The sequence below is a fragment of the Colossoma macropomum genome, unplaced genomic scaffold, assembly GCF_904425465.1.
Source record: "Colossoma macropomum unplaced genomic scaffold, Colossoma_macropomum, whole genome shotgun sequence".
In the NCBI taxonomy this organism is placed as follows: domain Eukaryota; kingdom Metazoa; phylum Chordata; class Actinopteri; order Characiformes; family Serrasalmidae; genus Colossoma; species Colossoma macropomum.
This window is the reverse complement of record NW_023494791.1, coordinates 33,203,357-33,223,659: the sequence shown is the minus strand read 5'-3', so window position 1 is coordinate 33,223,659 and position 20,303 is coordinate 33,203,357. Positions and strand designations below refer to the sequence as shown.

The following is a 20,303-nucleotide window of genomic DNA, read 5'->3' as shown; positions in this document are numbered from 1 at the left end:
TCAGTATTTGGAAAATTTGGAATTTTCAGTATTAAAAAAAGCTATTTAGCTACAGGTACATGTATAAAATGATGCTAATATGCTAGTCCTGTGCAAATTCACCAATTTCCAGGAAGCTAGGAAGAAAGGAAATGTTTGATGTGTTCCAAATGATGAACAGCATTGTAGATTATTCAATTACATAAGTTACATATATATAAATTTCTGTCATAGTGACAGTGAAGGCAGCATAGTTCTTTAGAGACCCAGACCTACAGCTTTAGTGCAAAACTAGAGTAAATGTTGTATACAGAGGCACTAAAACATGCACAAGCTGAAAGAACAAAATGTACTCAAGCCCTTGAGAAGCTAAATAAGTCACTATGCTCCACAGTGGCCTAGATGCACATGGCACAAGTCTGACCTTTCACTGCTCTGTAGAACAGAAACCATAAGCTCTGTAAGTCAACACATGCAAAAAGGAAACTACCTGTAACTAGGGTAACTAGTAACTAACCTTCTCCATGAATGAGCAGTGGCAGTCTGCATAAGGATATGCTGCACTGATGAATGATTTTTGCATGCAGTTTGTATGATGCTATTTGGTGGGGTACATGCTTCTATTACTTTTAAGCTCCATTAGCCTTATAGCTGTAGTGCAAAACCTAGAGCAGCAACTATTAGACACCAAACGTGTCTTGGCTGATCAGCTATTTTTGTGGAGAAAAGAGTAAAACTGTGTAAATTAACTTTTCACCAATCTATTCCTTTGATCTTATTAGACCTTTTACAATGTTAATTTAAGACTGAATGTAAAAAAAAGCAAGAAAACATTCAGGTCTCATCCATCCTTAAAAACAAGCTCCTGCAGGGTTTTTGTCAGAAGCTTGTTGCTCCAGTTTGCAGGAGATGAATCACTCAAAATACATTATTCATTCACTGCAAAGTTAAGGAAGTTTTTTTTATCCCCTAGCGTGAGCCTATTTTGGGTCATCCTAATCTCGCTTTTATTACCTGTGCCTGAACTGAATAAAAAAGAATTGTAATTACTCCAATAGATTATTCATCACAAAATAACTCACTGTCAGCCTCATACATAATATTAAAATATAATCTAATTTAATTTTACAGTATTAACAATATATTGCAATATATTACATTTTGATATTGGACACATTAGAAATTAGTCTCTTTGCTTTATAGAACAGTTTAAAGCTAGGTTCATGTAAAAGATTTCACCAGTCTATTTTTCTATAATCAGCTACACAGTGTGTCTAGGTAGTTACCATAGGTTACTTGCAAATAAATCCATCATTTGCACTGCAAAAAGTAATAAATTGAATTTAAATGCTCCACATGAATAAAACATTTATCAATACAATTTGGTCTCCTGCAAGTCATTTACTGTTGGCAATAACTGTGGTGATGTAATGTGTATTATCAAATAATATAACGGGACAGCTGCTGGTTTAAAAGTTTCACTCTTGTCAACGTTACTTAAAGCTACATTATGGAAACTTTGAGAATTTGGGGATTTGAGTAGAAAAGAGTAATTGCAATGCGCAATGTGTGGGAAAACATTTGCAACCTTGGTTGTGCTTCAGACCCCAGCGAGCGGATGAATCTGATGATTGAGAGTGCATCAAAAGAGTATTCAAAGAGAACTCAAAGAGAGTCAAAAATTGGTAAAAGATGTGTCTTCAGAGGATGTAAGTGAATTAGCTACTATTCATCATATTTTCATCAGTATGATGTGGATATCGCACTTGAGATCTAAACATCGAGCTGGACCTTCTTTTTGAGGCTGTGCATGTGATGTTAATATAGAAAGACATATGATGTGGCACAAAAAACACCAGCTAGTTTTTTTTTTTGCCTCTACTCAGAAATGCTACTTTTTCAAGTTCAACAAAAAATCTTACATAAAGCAGCTTTGAACTAATGTGTGTAATTGAGTGAGTCTTTATATGAGTGTTTATATGGTCAATGTAAACCTGCTGAGTTAATATTCACATCTTTTCCATTCCCTCCTGGCACCAGTTATTAGCATAATGGGTGTGCATTGCCCCCTTGTTTTACTTACCCTCTTCCCCTTGGCCTACCATCTATTGTGTGTTTCTCCCTCCTGTTCTTGGGTTAACTGCGTAGCCTTATTATTAATGGCTGGAAGGGCTGGCTGGAAGGTTACTACTTCTGCATCATTTAATGGTGCTTTTACTTACTTTCAGTTGTTGAACATAGACATATTAAAATACATAAACGTATGCATTATATATAAATATATAATGCACACTTTCAGTGGATTTACTTAATATACTTGTGATTTCACATTGCAATTTGTTTGTGTAGCTCTGAAAAGAAGTTTTAATGTTTATAAAGCTAATTTAAAAACTCAAATCAAGCAGAAAGAAATCTCCCCACTTGCTTCAGTAGACATGTGAGAAGTAGTGCTTTGACTAACCTTTCTGAAATGAAGTGTTATTTTTTTCAAAGCTGTCTAGCTTCACAATCATAGCGGGAATCAATACTCAGCTCTATAACTTTTAAAAAGACCACTCCTTTCATGAATCTCACTTCAAGAACCCAAAAACAGTCTTTCACTGTTGCTTCCATTATTCATGCACTGAGGTTTCCCATTATAGCCACTCAGACTTGCAGCTTTGCACGGTTTGACTGCATGGGGGGCTTAAGAGTTAGAGACACAGAGGTCAAGCACTATCCTCAAGAACCCATTCACACAGTCACAACATCAGACACGTGTCTCTGATGGCTGGAGCCCTTCTGCTCAGCTAATAAAGCCTCCACCAACAAAGAAACCCCCCACTGCTGCTAGCAAAACATCAATTACATGCCAGCCCACCAATAACTAGGTCAGAAATATGTGAACATATTAATGAATTCTGGAAACACTTGGCTTTATTGGTTCACATTCCACACATGGATTCTGTGCACATTGAAAAAAAGTGATGTATTAAGTTTACTTAATTCAAACATGTACATAATTTACACACACACACACACACAGCCGCTTATCCTTCTGGGTCGCGGGAGGTGCTGGAGCCTATTCCAGTGGTCATTGGCCGGAAGGCAGGAAACACCCTGGACAGGTCGCCAGTCCATCACAGGGCTACATCATTTCCAAATGAATGAACTATATTGCATCAACACAATTGTTGCTAAGAGTTCACAAATTAAAAGATAAAGCTGTATTGATGTAGTACATATATTATTCATGTGAAAATAACATGTTTTAGTGCAGATACTCACCTTGTTTTTCACCCACATTCAACAAAATAACTTAAACCTAACATAACTAAAATATTAACCTTGATCAAATCAAACCCTAAACCTAAGGCATCACCTGACAGTTAGTTAACACCTCAAGCGTCTGTAGATAAGCTAAAGGGGACATTCAAAATAAACTGTGATCCAAATTCTTTCTTGTGATAGAGGTTTTCAGGTTTTTAACGGTGATTAATTTACCACAGCCACCTTATTCACCTGGCAGAGCTGCCAAGATTTCCAAAATCTGTTACATATATATCATCGTAAGGTGACAGAGCAACACATTGAGTTTGAACATTCTGTACTACGCCTTTTGCTCCAGTTTCAGGCACTACAGTTGTATGCAAAAGTTTGAACACCTCCGATCAAATTACATGTTTTGTAGATTTTCTAAGTGAAAGTAAGTCTTCTGTGGAGAACATACTTAAGTATGGCATTTTTCTACAAATTGTAGCACACAATGTCTATATATTTGCTGAGTTTAATATGTTGAAAAAATATATATATATATATATATATACGGTGCTTTCTGTTTTATTTCTCTTAATAAGTTAAATTCATCAAATAGATAGTGATTACATATTAAAGTGTGCAGATCTGTGTTCTCTGTAGATGATTTGAACCTGTTTTTACTTGAAAATGAATAAAATCTGTAATTTGACCAGGGGCGCCCAAACTTCTGCATACAACTGTGTGTACGAAAATAGCACACAAGCCTAAGTAAGCAGTTTATGGACAATGTGCATGGAAAAATGCAAAATGTGCTTCTCTTCCTCACGTATATGCTTTTGAGGAAGGATTGTGCTAACCATGGGAGGATGGGTGGAGATATTGGAAGCACGGCTGATTTACTAAAGTTCATGCGTGTATTTTCTCCACCTTTTAAAGGAATGGTTCATCAAAAGCGAAATTTATACTTTTCCACTTACCCCACATGTACCTGATCAGCCAAGACATGGCATGACCAATTAACACTGACGCTATGGGGCTAAAGTTGCGAACAAACACTATAGTCACCCAAATCTATTCCGTATGTGCCCAAAATTTTTCTCAACCACATTCAGGTCTTCATTAAGGTTGCATAGACTTGTCAGTGTGGTGTTTCAGTGTGACTTACTGTAAAATATAAAAATGAACAAAACATCACTGAGTAGCTGAATGCTGCATCAGCCATTTTACATACATGCATTTCTGTGCAGCCTTAAAGAAGTTCTGGATGTGGTTTGAGCAGATTGAGAGAGGCATGTATTTGTGGAAAAAACAGGGTGACTATACTGGGTTCTGGTGTTTGTTAGCAACATTACCCTCATAGCTCCAGGGCTAAACAAAATAACCTACATTTGAATACCAAACATGTCTTGCTGATCAACTACATCTGGGGTAAGCTGAAACCTGTGTAAATTTGATTTTTCACTGAATCATTCCTTTATAACCAGGAGCCTTGAACTGAGTCTTCATCATTTCTCTTTAGTTAGTACGTGGTCCTTTGCGTCGTCTCCATGATAATTTCAGACATGCTGTGAGCGTATATTTCTGCTACGACTGCATTCATATATACACTGAGCCCTCTGTCTTGATGTCCAGATGAACCAAAAACTGAAACTGAAGCTTATTCGTACACATCTGAGCCAAGAACAGCCAATTTTGGAGAATCACTGTACAATCAATCAGGTCTGAATATACTTACACATACATATTGCTGCTTTTGGAAGAAAACCTTGGTTCTCCATTTTTGTTGTTTTTCAGTTTTTGACATAATGTGAAAATGCCTGTTGCCCTTTACACCGAGTGTAAATTTCATAATGGACCAAAAGAAAAAAGTTTGGTTCCACTGACTTACATTAAAGTAAAGTTTTTTCCTTCTCCTGTAAAGTTCTCATTTTGGAGATGCAAGGTTTTCTTCCCAACAACAGCGATATATAACCTTTTCTTGCCTGTTGTCCATAAGACAGGAAAGCTTTTAGAGTATAAACTGATGTGTAGAGGATTGTGCCAGATACTGCAGTTCAGTGAGCGATGCTTTATGCCTCTATTGCCACAGCAGTGGTTAATTAACAAACACTGATTAGACTGAAGCTCACTGTAGCCATCGCTTAGCTGTAATCCATACATTTTAAAAATTAATATTCATTGTAATTCATTAAAGTGTAGCTTTTACTTTTAGGCCAAGTAGCATCATAGTGAATACTCATAATTGCATCATGATTAAAGACCAATACTCAGGGCCTTGGTTCAAATAAATAATGTGGATAACACAAAAGACAGAGGATAAGAAAACCAATTGATCAAATGTGAGAAGAACATAGGTCAAACACTGACTATGGTACATTGCTTTATAAGTGCTTCAAAATAACATTCAGGCTCATCACCTCTCCAAACATCGCTGATTAGATATCAGGGTATCAGAAAGCAAAACCCTAATGCTATATTACTGGTGAAGCCTCAGCTCAGCAAAGAAATTAAAAATCAATATTACAAGTCTCCTCTCAAAAAAAAAAAAGAAAAGAAAAAAAAGGTCCTTTCACACATCCAGTGTGGGACATTTATCTGTTCTGAGATTTGACATTCAACCAGTTTAAGCCTGAATTCTTAAAATAACAAAGGTCAAATTCCAAAGTTTGAACTCCGAACAAACAGCAATGTGGTCAATGTTATTCTGCCTCACTGTCATCCAAATGTCTACAGTCTTCTATTGCTTAAAGGAATACTCCAATTTTTTCCAGTTTGAATCTGTAGTATACAGTTGATCACTACAGACAATAATTCCAGCAAACCCACTATCTTAACCCTTGTGCTGTGTTCATATTTTTGTTATTCAGTGGTCTGGTGGATCCACCGCATTACATACATACATACATCATCTAAACCGCTTATCCTTCTGGGTCGCAGTGGGGTGCTGGAGCCTATCCCAGCTGTCATTGGGCAAAGGCAGGATACACCCTGGACAGGTCGCCAGTCCATCGCAGGGCAGACAGACAGACATACACAATCACACACACACCTAGGGGCAATTCAGCATGTCCAATCAGCCTGACTGCATGTTTTTGGACTGTGCGAGGAAACCCACGCAGAGAGAACAGGCAAACTCCACACAGAAATGACCCTGGTCACCCAGCCGGGAATCGAACCCAGGCCATTCTTGCTGTGAGGCGACAGCGCTACCCACTGCGCCACCGTGCCACCCTCCACCGCATTATTGTTTTTTAAATCAATACAGCCATAACAATTTATGTAAAACTACTAGATATTTAAAATATCACAAGTGGTCAGCATTTGGTTCTCCTTTAGGAGCTGTAGCCAGTCAGCAGCCTGTCCATGTTGCCCACTCTCTCTCACACACACAAACACACACACACACACATATACAAACACATACACACACAGACACACACACACTAACAGCAGGCCATGCAGAAGGAGAACCGAGTGAAGGGACACAGCACCTCCACTCTTTTATTTCCTGTGGGTTCACCCCAACACCACATGTGTAATATAAATGTGTAGGGGGTGTACAGTGTAAAGTCATTGAAAATGTGCTATTTTATATGTTCTTCACAGAAAATAAGCAAAGGCCAAGGAATCTGAGGTTACATGAATCACATCTTTTTTTACTTTTGGCAAACACTGAAAATGGGTCCCACAGATCCGAACACCACACAAGGGTTAAAACACACATATTGGAAGTCAAAGTCATATAGAGAAATGCTTCAGGATGAAATTATTGCCTGTGGTAATCAACACTGCACTATAGACGTGATGAAGAAAGATGTTGGGGCATTTCCTTAAAGTAACTGGAAAGCTCAACACATTTTCTTTGAGTACCGTGACATATTTCTGAGTGAATGTCGGTATAAAGGAGGGTCTCTGAGAGACGTAGACGAGGTGAAACGATATTATTGGTCAGTGTAATTTTTCCCTCCCATTGGACCACAGTGACATAAACAAAAACCAGAAGATGTTTTAGAGACAGGCAAAAGTCACTACATTTTGATGAAAGATTGAAAACAAGAACTGTGTCTTTTACATGACAGATGACATGATGAATCATGCTCAATATGGCCAGGGACATGAACTAACAAGGTGGAACAATTTTAACCTGGTCATACTTCCTCCTCACACTGCATGGTGGTAAAAGGCTTATAGGCTCCATTCTTCCTACAAGCATGCTGGCTCTCACACATGTAACAGTGATAAACCATTCTTAACAAACTGAAAGATCAAACTGGCCTAAAATCACTCTATGAGACGTTAAAGAAGAAAATAAAAGCGAGGAGAAGGCTTTTACGGCGTTCTCTATGGGCAGAGAGCTGTATTTCAGCAGTGACACAGATTTCGGTGCAGCTTTTGCTCTTGTGCTGAAAACACTGCAATTAAGAATCAGTCTTATAAATTAAATCTACATGCATAGGACCATTAAAACTTCATTTTCAATAATCACAGTAACAAAAGGACTTAGATTAAAGAGTTTAATCTAATCCTTTAGAGTTCAAGTTGATTCAGTCTTTTTCTGAGCTGATTCTGTGCAACTATCTGAGCCCATCCTTTCCCTGAAGATCCACCATGCTGGTGTACAGTTAGAGACTGTAGCCCATCTGTTGAGGTACAGTTTGTCTTAGCCATCTAGCCATGCTCTAGTCCAGGGGTGCACAACTCCAGTCCTGGAGGGCCAGTGTCCTGCACAATTTGGTGATTTACCTGCTCAAACACACCTGATTACACTAATCTGTTAATTGCCAGGTTTAGTAGATGTATTTGAGTAGGGCAACCACCAAACTGTGCTGGACACTGGCTCTCCAGGACCGGAGCTGTGCACTCCTGCTCTAGTCCTTTATCAGTGGTCAGTTTCTGACCACACAGCTGCTTTGGGCTGGATATTTTTGAGTGAACTTCACTCAACCTAGCAGTGACACTGATATGGAGTTAGTTTTGTGTCAAAATGTTTGAGAGAAGATCCTGATGTTTGAGAGAGGAATGTTACGGTTTGAGAGGACAGCGGTGCTCTGAGCGCGCAGCTAATGAACTTGAACGCACTTGTCAGCACGAAGTGCGGCAGATAAACACCTTCGGATTTGCTCAACAAAACATTCTGGTTTCATTCAAAACTTGAAAATCTGCACAACAATGCATTTCCCTCTCAGAACTCGAAAACACTCCAGTTTTCACTCAAAACTGGAAAACTTGCTCAATCGCGCTCTTCACCTTTAAAAATCGCACGTGCGCGCAAATCATTACTGCTCTCAACTCCGCAGCGCGCTCAACTTTCACATCTGCTCGCTGTAAAATGTCTGAATGTTTGTGCCAAAACTCCAGCCAATCAGAGCTGCCGAGGGGCGGTTCCTGCCAGCGCACCAATCATGGCGCCTTTTCTTAAGCAGCTTTAAGCCAATTGGTCAAGGCACGTTCGTGGCTGTGGTATTGAGTCCGCTAGTGTGCTTGTAGCCTCGACATTAGTTAGATGGTTTCTAGCTTTCTAGCATCAAATGAATAGAAATGATTTATCAGTAATACTCTGTCATAAATAATAACGTATTAATCTAACTAACATTGATAGCTCGGCCATCAATGTTTCCTACCAGAGGCTTAACGTTAACTTCAAAGAGCTTAACATTAATCAACTAAGCTGACGTTAGCAAGGTTTCTTTGACTGTAGCTAACAGTGTCTAACAGTGTTCTACTGAAAAGCCTTAACTCTCCTATAGTGCTTGTCTTCATAGGCTCATCTTGTTAATCCTGTATATTTTTCTTCCATAGTGGCGTCATCAAAAAACAATACTGATGCTCTGCAGTTTTATATGGACAAAAAAAAACCCCTCTTTTCAGTGAGTACAGGGATTAATACGGTTCCTCCTATTTTGTTTACTAGACATAATACTGTTTTCTAAGGGCCATACATGTTTTTTCCTCTGGTGTTCACACATCGGTTACTGTAAATAATTGATTAAAAATATCAAGCACACAAACTATAAATATAAGGGATATTTCTTCTCATTCTCAGCTCTTTGCTACCATCTCTGGATTTCCACCATTCCCTGTGAATAAGCAGTATACTCTAAAACGCAAACATAAAAAAACAGATGATTCTGAAACTCACTGTTAAAAGACTTCATTGACTGACTTACCATCTGTTGTCAGCATTTCACAGCGTTAATGCAGTTAATATCCTGGACACCAAGTTTAGGTTATCAAAACACACTGACGTTTGGCTTTAAACCATCCTACTGTTGATGGGTGCTAAAAGTACAACAGGAAAAAACATTATGTTTGGGCCTTAGAAAAGAAGTACAGTATTACGTCTAGTAAACAAAATAGGATGAACTTTATTACTCCCTGGAATTTCTTTTGTCCATATAAAACTGCAGAGCATCAGTATTGTTTTTTGATGACGCCACTATAGAAGAAAAATATACAGGATTAACAAGATGAGCCTATGAAGACAAGCGCTATAGGAGAGTTAAGGCTTTTCAGTAGAACACTGTTAGACACTGTTAGCTACAGTCAAAGAAACCTTGCTAACGTCAGCTTAGTTGATTAATGTTAAGCTCTTTGAAGTTAGCTAATGTTAAGCCTCTGGTAGGAAACATTGATGGCCGAGCTATCAATGTTAGTTAGATTAATACGTTATTATTTATGACAGAGCATTACTGATAAATCATTTCTATTCATTTGATACTAGAAAGCCAGAAACCATCTAACTAATGTCGAGGCTACAAGCACACTAGCGGACTCAATACCACAGCCACGAACGTGCCTTGACCAATTGGCTTAAAGCGGCTTAAGAAAAGCCTTTGCAGGAACCGCCCCTCGGCAGCTCTGATTGGCTGGAGTTTTGGCACAAACATTCAGACATTTTACAGCGAGCAAATGTGAAAGTTGAGCGCGCTGCGGAGTTGAGAGCAGAAATGATTTGCGCGCACGTGCGAGTTTTGAAGGTGAAGAGCGCGATTGAGCAAGTTTTCCAGTTTTGAGTGAAAACCGGAGTGTTCTGAGAGGGAAATGCACTGTTGTGCAGATTTTCAAGTTTTGAATGAAACCAGAATGTTTTGTTGAGCAAATCCGAAGGTGTTTATCTGCCGCACTTCGTGCTGACAAGTGCGTTCAAGTTCATTAGCTGCGCGCTCAGAGCACCGCTGTCCTCTCAAACCGTAACATTCCTCTCTCAAACAACAGGATCTTCTCTCAAACATTTTGGCACAAAACTCCATACACTGACGTCTACAATCCTCAGCAATGCTGCAAACATAAATTGTGCAGCAACAGAACAGGCTACAGGCTGCAATTGTACACCTATATAGTGGAGTTCATCAAGTGGCCTCAAAGTACATGGTTTTATGTAAATAACATTGTACAGAGTGATTGTGAAATGAGTCATATTTGTTCACAGTGGTGATGATAGGAACCAGATGTCTAAAGAGTATAAAGAGTTTAATATCCATGGGATGCTCAGAATAACACATTAACACATACTTTATAGCAATAACAATTATATATCATTATATTACCCACTTATACCTTGAGCAAACCTGTTCTATGGGTGACTGACACTAATGTAATGCTTTTTTTTTTCTAAATGGATATGTAAACATAACGACAATGGCTTAGTAATGCCTTTGTGCACGTATGAATTCATTCAGTTGGAGTGCATAGATCAATCAGGCCAGCATCCATGCGGTTAGTGAGAGCGAGTGATTGATGGCCACTGGAGAAGGTAGGCGAGCTGTATGGCATATTTAATTTTGGTGCGTGCCCAGACCCATCCTGAGTGCATAATCAATGCTGCAGCTGTATTAAACCAGCCTGCAGAAGAGGCTGGAGCTGTGTGTAATTTGTTCACAGACTGGATTTTCAATAAGATCTCATCAAGCACTATGACATTAGGACAGTGCTGTGGGCAGCGCTGTCATCACTGATGGAGATTAAATCATGTGTTTGTGGTCCACATATGGAATATCAAAGCTGCAATCAGAAACAGGTCACAACTGCCCCTGGAGTACAGTTAATACACAGAGAGCATGCGAAATACGTGCCTCTGTGATTGCATTTGTGTGAATGACTGTATTTCAGTGCCATAAGCCAGAAAATGTTTGTACTGAAAATGTACAAAAACACACACAGTTCACACAACAACAAGCACAGAACACACACGTGGCTTGTCTTGTGTACAGGGAGACACAGTTTCAGTGGATTTTCTATCTATCTATCTATCTATCTATCTATCTATATCACAGTTTCACCTAATCTGTCTGTCTGTCTGTCTGTCTTTTCCATTAATTTCCTTCTCTCTCTTTTTTTCTCCTCTCCTCACCTCCCTGTTCCTCTTCTTGTTCTTACCGTTTCATTTTTCTTCTCTCCACCTCCTTAGACACACACACTGTGTATTCTGTATGTGTGTTTCAGTGCGGTATATCTGTAGCTTCCTCTTCTTTTCCACTCATCCTCTCTTGCTCACTGAAGAAATTCACACTACTGACTCTTTCTCCATCACACACACCACACGCTCAACCAAGCGTGAACCCACGAACTACACACACACCTAAAGCGAGTGACATGGAGAACAAGAGAAATAGACAGAATGAGAGAGACACAGACAGATAGAAAGAGAGAGAGAAAGAGAGAGAGAGAGACGGAGAGAGAGAGACGGAGAGAGAGAAACAGTAATACAACCAAATCCCTTGCTGTCCATTCCCTTGGGCAAACGTTATCTCCAGTAAGCTTCCTTGGCCAGTTCACTCCACACAGCATCCACATTCATCCCCCAGTTCTCTTTCTAGTCTTATGTACTCATTTTCGTGCATGTAATTCTCTTGCACAACCACAGTAAAGGCAGCTGACTTCTGCAGGAAAGATTGGCTGCTAGGCAGGGGTAGAACAATATTTATCATCAGGCCAATAAAATTTGGCAATATAAGGGTTCCATAGATTTTAATTCTGCCAATAAATCCAGATGTTGCAGCAGCAACACTAAATAGGGTGCAAATATAAACAATATAAATATATAAATATAAATAATATAAACTGAACCAGTACTGTGTGAATTACATTCAAATTAGACAACGGTTAAACTGGTTAATCTAATAGAGTCCATGTTAATGGAATCTGTGATTTCATGTTCTGTGAGAGGCTGAGGTTGATGTGGTGTGCTGAGGGGAGGCTTTACAGAGTCTGGTGGCTGCTGGCAGAAAAGATTTATTAGTTTCCATATGGATAACTATCACCTCACATAGGGAAGAACAAAAGTTTGATTCCCTGTCCAGACAGGAAGACCACTGCTACATCATTAAAAGCAAGATTCCCAACATTACATTCACCTGTATGAAGCACAAGAGTCTCTGAAGTATCTTGTGTATCCCTGTCCAGACCATCTGGACTTTCTGTGGCCTCCACCAACTTCTGATTCAGACTGATGACCTAAGCTGATTGTTTTGCAACATAAGCTTGTGTTTTGAGACAGAAACAGACACAACGGTCCTTAAACATGATTCCCTACACTGGACAATCAACAGCACTATAGAACACTATTACAGGGTACAGAATTTGAGATTCAACAGTCAATATTTTTGTACACTAATGTTACACAAGTTTGCTCATCAAAATAGTACCAAAGTAGTTCCATAATAATGCATTATATAGTGAATAGATAACAGTTTTAGATACAGCCCAAAATAGTGCACTATACCGAGAAAAGGGCAAAGTTGGGACATAGTCCAAAATAGTATGGTATATAGTGAACAGGACACAGCTTTGGACACAGCCCAAAATAGTGGACTATATAGAGAATAGGGCATAGTTGGGACTCAGAGTGCTATATAGTGGATAGGACATAGTTTTGGACACAGCCCAAAATACACAATATAGTGAATAGGGCAATCCAAAGCAGTGCACTTTATTATATGAGAATATAAGGACAATATGGCAATGAGAATATATGAGAATAGGGCACAGTTCTAAATATAGCCCAGAATAGTGCTCTATTCCGAGAATAAGGCAGATTTTTGGACATAGCCAGAAACGTGCACTACATAGTGAACAGGACATATCCCAACACTACACACTATACAGAGATCAGTTTTAGAGACACTCAGAAAAAGCACACTGTACAAAGAATAGGGCAAAGTTTTGCTCACAATGCAAAATAGTGCACTTTAAACTCAAAAGGGGAACATTTTTGGACACAGCCCAAAACAGCACATTATATAGAAAATAGAGCACAGTTGTATATATTTGGATAGTTCAAAGTTTGAAGTGATGACTTGCCAATTAAAAGAGAAATTCAGCTAAGGATCCAAAAGCACTATCCCTCTATCTCTCTCTCTTTCTCTCTCTCTCTCTCTCACTCACTCAGAAGTAGGTCATGTCTAACAGGCGAATGGGGAAGTTCCTTAAAGAAGAGTGTCGGGGCATTCAGACCCTCTATTTCCATTCTGATGTCACACATCTCTGTCACAGCGCCTGTCATAATTCCCCAAACTCTCTCTCTCACGTACACACACAACCCCGCCCTCCACTTTGAAACTCGAGGTCCATTGTCGTACATTGTGTCCTTTATTCCCTTTTATTTTGCATATGTTTTGGCATAAATGCTGTGAATTGATTTTAGCTAACAGCCCTATAGACTATACATCTGTTGAATGTGTCTCTATTGCATTGATCAAATAAATAAATAAACAAATAAACAAATACTAAAATACTGAATCAACTATAACAACTGTGCAGAAAATTTTCAATTTAAATTTAAATTTGTCTCCCAATTCTTGCATAAACACGCCCAACCATCAACCTCTCCCACATAATCAACCCCACTCAACACACACGGTTGCACACATGCACACACAAACACACACACTGGAGCTTACAAATGGCATAAACAGCAGCAATCTCATACAAAACAACCCATAGCATAAAGAGCCAAAGCTCAAAGCTCTGATCTAATCAGGCTGAGCATGGCTTTATAATGACCGCAGCACTGCTGAAAACCAGCACAGACAAGAAGAAAGGGAGAAAAACACAGAGAGAGAGAGAGAGAGAGAGAGAGAGAGAGAGAGAGAGAGAGAGAGAGAGAGAGAGGGAGAGAAAGAAAGAAAGAGGGGAGATAAAATAGAGGAATACAGGGAGCGGTGACAGCTCCACTTCTCTCCTCTATATTCCCCTGTGACACATCAAGACAAGCGTGAAAGCACAGCACAAATGAGGCTAACAAAGGCAAGTCCCATTCACTGTCCACTCCTCCGTCCACTCCATTTCTTTATCCACCTCTTTATCTATTTCTCGAGCACGCTGCCTTTCTAATCAGCACCACCAACCAGAAACTATACCCGAACAAAACCCTGCAATGTCTCCACAAACACACACACACACACACACACACACACACCTCTACAGACAAATGGAGTTAAAGCACATATTTTCACAATCAATTATCAGCAAATTACTATTACTATTGCTATGTTTTGCATTATTTCTAAATGCAGAAATGGCCATGGTCAGGCTAAGAACTATACATATATATATATATATATATATATATATATATACGTATACACACACATACATACAACCAGTACTCCATATATCAACTTGACACAGCAAGAGGGGGACAAAAAAACATTTATTTATGTATCTATTTATTTGCAGGGTGAAAGATGTTCTTACTCAGACTGAGATGCTATCCACTGCTGGATCAAAATTAAGAAAAATATGCTTGATACCTGCTATCCAGTTATTAAAATTTATTATTTATTTATTTATTTATTTATTTCTCAGGAAGGTGCTCGTGCTCCGGCTGAGATGCTACGGACCGATGAATCAAAATGGATGAAGATGCTCTTCACACAGATGAAAGCAGCAGTAAAAAAGCACCGTACCTTTCTGTGTCTGTCCTTCTTCCATGTTCTCCTCCATTGCGGCTCGCCCTTGTCTTAGTGCACTTGGCGCGATTCAACAAAGCCTTCTATACGATGCCTTTGAGCCTCCGCTCTCCCGCGCGCGACTGTGAGCGAGTGTACGTGCGCGTGCGGGTGTGCGAAAGAGCGCGCGCTGTGTTCGTTGGTTCCTCTACGCACGCGTGAGTGACTGTGTGTGTGTTCTATGTGGTGACCCAGTGAAGTCCTCTCAGCTTTACTTCATCCACGCGCTCACACTCCTTCACCGCTGCATTCGTCTACTGCTCTCTCTCTCTCTCCCTGCGCCCAAAACTCGCTCAAGCGTGAAGCTCTCTCTCTCTCTCTCTCTCTCTCTCTCTCTCTCTCTCTCTCTCTCTCTCTCTCTCGTCAAACGCTTCAGAGCATTGGGCGTGTGCCTGGGACACATACAAAAAATAAGGAGAAGAGCCCACCTCCCCTCCCCCTATGGCTTCACAACAGGAGACATTAATAATTGCTCACTTCACAGAATGAGTGTTAAGTGAGAGACAGGGAGAGAGAGAGGGAGACAACATAGAACGATGCAGGGAAAATACACAGAAAGATGTATAGCCATTAGAAAAAAAAGACATGTAGAAATGTGTAGAAAGAAATATAGAGGAGTCACCTCATAATCATCGTAGACTACTCTTACTAGACTACAACCGTCGGGAAATAAAATGTATACAACATATATACATTATGCAAAAGTTTGGACAGCCCTGGATACGTTTTCTTAATTTTCTAATTAAAAGTAAATAAAGAGTCTCTTCTGCATTTCAATGCACAATTTCTCTTTGTTTGTTGAACTGAACATATTGGGCCTATGCAAAAAATATTGTACATTTTATTTTTCTTTTTTTTTCCCCAACATGTTAAAGCTAGCCCATGTAAGTTCTGGGGATTTGGAGCCCTCTTTGGTGGAAAAATGTAATTGCAAACAATGTACAGAAGAACATTTTGTAACATGGGTTGTGCTCAGGAATTCAGTCAAAACTTTGTGAAGGACGTGTCTGTTGATGATGAATGTAAGTGAATAATCTACTACTGTCGTTGTATCTTCATCAGTATAATGTTGATCCTGAGATCTAAACATTGAGCTGTACATGTAACGTTAATGGGTAAAGGTGTATGATGTGGTCCAAAAATCTTCAGAAAATCCAGCCTGATTCCTGCTTAATTATTGTACCAAGCTTTACAGGACATCTCACAGCAACTTACTATTTTTATTAATAGTTTTGATTATTAAGAGTTATGGTTTCCAGGCTCTGCACATAAATTCTCTTCCACAGTTCTAGTTGTGAGATTGGACAAGCTTTTCAGAATGAACACTATTCAGTCTAATAAATTTAGGCTGAAGTTAGATTTGCTAGATTTGTTTAAAATGCAATGCTACAAAGCTGGACTATGTTGTTGTAGCTGATTGAAAGTAGACAGGTTGGAATCAACAAGGAATTTGCCATCATGCCTAACTGTCGTTCCAAATCTCCAGCCCCATCAGAGCATGTATGGTGCAGAGTGGGAGTGGAGTGGGAGCAGTGTGAATTTTGTTGGAAGTACAGAGCGGCATTTCTGAAAGTCAGTGTTCTCCCGCTCCAAAATGGCTTCGGTATCACTCTGTCCTGTGAGCCAGACAGTCCTATTTTTCCACACTGATGGCCTCTGTGTGACATGAGTGATGCAGCAGTGGCTCTACAGCTCATGCATGACAGCTATTCATACACAGCATCTGTGCTGCAGAGCTGTTCAGCAGACATACATACTAGAAATTCTTACCGATCCCAACAAAGTTCTACAGACATCACAGACTCAGTCTTATGTCATCCATTCTGCTGTAAGAATGATAAAGAAGAGCTTATTAAAAGCATGTGCATTTGTTTACCCTTGGCAGAGTTCTAGTTTGGGCCATCACTTCAAGCCTAAACCTTTAAAAAAAAAAAGGCTGCGTAGCACAGAATGTTTAATAACGGCCACAATTTATATAATTAATGAAATTGAAATGAAAAAAGAAAATTGAAAATGACAATGTGTTTTGTTCATACATTCAGGACATAAATATGGAATCATATGGAGCGGACATGGAGTGGGGTTTCTCCGACGTGTGAGCGAGTAGCGGGAAATAGAAAAAAAGTGGTGCTGGAGCAGAGTGATTACAGAAGCGCTTTAAGTGAGGAGCAGAAATGTTTGCCTCCACTCCACTTATAAGCTCTGAGCCCCATGGATTCCAGTGTCGTGGACTTTGGACCCATGTTCTGTGACTGACTGTCATGAAAGTGTTCAATGACCTCATGCCAAATCAAGGAGTAAAAAACACGCTGAGGGCACTTCAGCTTGACCCACTTCCACAGTTGCTACTAACACTGAACGTTTGCACATGAACTGGGAGTACTTACATTTGAATCTGAATATTTGCACATGAATTGGGAGTACTTATTTTGGAAGACATTCATCATTTGCTTGTCCAAAATTTCTTTCATTTTATTTATTATTATTTATTTATTTATTTTGGAACCTCATTTTGTTTATGTCAACACATGTTTAACTGCTGAAACCAGGCGGCCTCTTCTGGGAGTTTACAAAAAGTCTGCATTAACTCCACTATGGCCTACATGAATGGCAGAAGCAAACAGACTTACATCTTTCTCTGTAAAACGAGTTATGTCTGCATGCTTGCAACTGAGATTTAGACTGGACAACAATCTCCCATAGGAGTTTAACTGGACTGAGATCTAGTGACTTCAAAGGCCATAGCATATGATATACATAACTTCCATACTCATCAAACCATTCAGTGACTATGCAAATCCTTAACTGTAAGGGGACAAGTGGATTCAAACCATGCCAGCAACCACACCCCAGCAAAACAGAGCCACTGGACAAACATTCAGGCCTGTACTGTTCTCTTGGTGTACACCACACATACACTTGCCCACTTGTGGAGAATATGGGGAAGGAGAAATCATTTTTTTTCAATTCTCTGTACACCAGTGCTTTGGTTTTCACACCACTGGATAATGAACCCTCTTTCAAAACCACTCAGATCTTTTATTATTACAATCTTGATCCAAAATTGAGGTCAGCTGGGCCTGACCAGCATCTGTATACCTGCCACAGAGCATGATAGGCCACTCACTGTATCATGCAGTGCAGTGTTTTTTCACTCATTTGTTCAGGTTTTTGCTGATTTGTGAGTGTGCAGGAGAGGAGTGTGTGGCAGTCAGGAACAGATGGAGGGGTGTAACCTAGAAATCAACCAACACACACACACACATGCACACACACACACACACACACACACATGCACACACACACACACACACACACACACACACAGTTCTGTCTTTCTCTACTTTTCCTCTCTCCATCACTCCCTTTAGTTCTCTCTTCATTTCATTCCTCGCTCAATCTCTCTCTAACCCTCTCTAACTCTCCCCTCTCTGCTCCATTGCTCTCTTGTCCCTCCCTCTTTCTCTCTTGCTGCTGTGTCTCTATTTTCCCCTTCGTCCCTCTCTCTTTCTTACCACTCTCTCTCCTTTTCACCTTTTTCTCTTCCTCTTCACTTCTCTCTCTCTCTCTTCTTCTCCCCTTCCTCCCCCTCTCTCCCTTCCCCCTTGTCCCTCCCCTTCTCTCCCCTGCTCTTTCTGTACCCTGGCCTCTCTCTCTCTCTCTGCCCCTTTTCCCTCTCTCTCTCTCTCTCTCTCTCTCTCTCTGTATTTGATTGAGTACATAGAAGCCCATCTGCCTGCCCTGTAGCTACAGTTAACCAGTCACTGTTGCTCACCTTCTGATAAATAGATTTCATTTATTCTGAAATGAAATTAAGCCCACTGACCCACAGGCCCATATCATCCGTGCACTAAAGGTGCAGTAAGCAAGGCAGTGGGAGGTTTTCATTACTGTACCGCAAATCACTGCTGCCAAACAAAAGTCTCCTGACTCAAAACCAGCTGCCTCCCTGAGAGGACAAACATCCAGACTTTTCATTCTTTGGGCCCAATCATGTGTTTAGAGGTATCATAATAACACAATTATTACAATTATTTGATTAACCAATAAAAACAACAACTCAGCAACAACAACAACAACAACAACAACAACAACAACAACAACAACAATACTACTACTACTACTACTACTACTTCTACTACTACTACTAATACTACTACTAATAATAATAATAACAATACAGTATTATTTATTATTAGTTGTCTGAGCAAAGACAGAGACCAGATTGAGAAAAAAACACTTGTACAATCATTATACATGTTAGAAATCATAATATTACTTAGAAAATAGTAAATAATAAATAAATTAGCTTATCACTGAGCTATCTTAGTTTAAGTCTGTATTGTCTCTTTTGGATTCAAATGGTGAGGTAAAAAAATTAAACTCTTATTAACATCAGGTTGTATAAAATCATTGTGTTCATTAATCAGACACTGAAGAAGGACAGTAGTGACCTGTTTTCCCCCGCTGCAGATTACATTATAGACACATGCTAATATTTGACAAAATTTATTAGATGACCACTGAATTTGGCCTGTAATTTCCTCAGGAGAGGAAGGGGAAAAACACAAACACTGTTTTTCATTCATTGCAGATTGTATTTGAGATATGTAATTTTTGAAGCTGATGGACTGATATTAGGGCTATTTGCAGTGGCAAATTTTCAACATGGTGATGTTTGCATACCATAGTTATATTAAAATTAGGAAAATGCTTAGACTCATTTAAGCTAAGCTAAAACAGATAATACTAACGTAAAATATTAAACTGAAAGCACGTCTACCAGACGTAGACGCACTAAATACTGACAAAAATATACATATTATACTTGTTAAAGCATCTAGAGAAATAAACCTGATTCTGAAACTCAGAAGTAGGAAGTCGTTAAAATTCAGTGTCTGCCATATTATGTAGATTGCAGTGTTTGTGAAAGGTAATTGGTGTGTTGAAATCAGTGTCACTTTTGCCAGAGAGACGGTGCTAGCCTTAACTGCCAACAGCATCAGTGACATCCTCACACTGTCTGTAACCTGGGAGCTGAGTGATGGTTACCACGGCGCCACAGTCGCCATGCTGAGGGGCTGAACGCCTAGCAACAAGAGAAAGCTGAGAGATGGCGGGAGAGTACTTGGCTAAGCC

General features: G+C 39.6%; 1 protein-coding gene across 3 annotated transcripts in view; it reads right to left on the bottom strand.

Annotated features, from left to right (window-relative positions):
• Positions 1 to 20,303, bottom strand: part of gpm6ab (glycoprotein M6Ab) — a 117,576-nt gene that overhangs the window by 50,421 nt on the left and 46,852 nt on the right. Inside the window, exon 1 of one of the 3 annotated variants that reach the window (XM_036574890.1) lies at positions 15,123 to 15,497. The exons of 1 other annotated variant lie outside the window; for it this stretch is intronic. In XM_036574890.1, the coding sequence (XP_036430783.1) occupies positions 15,123 to 15,159 (37 nt within the window). In that variant the 5' untranslated portion in view covers positions 15,160 to 15,497. Of the gene's footprint in view, positions 1 to 15,122; positions 15,498 to 20,303 lie in introns of those variants that run through there. One more of the 3 variants, XM_036574888.1, reaches the window with a different exon arrangement.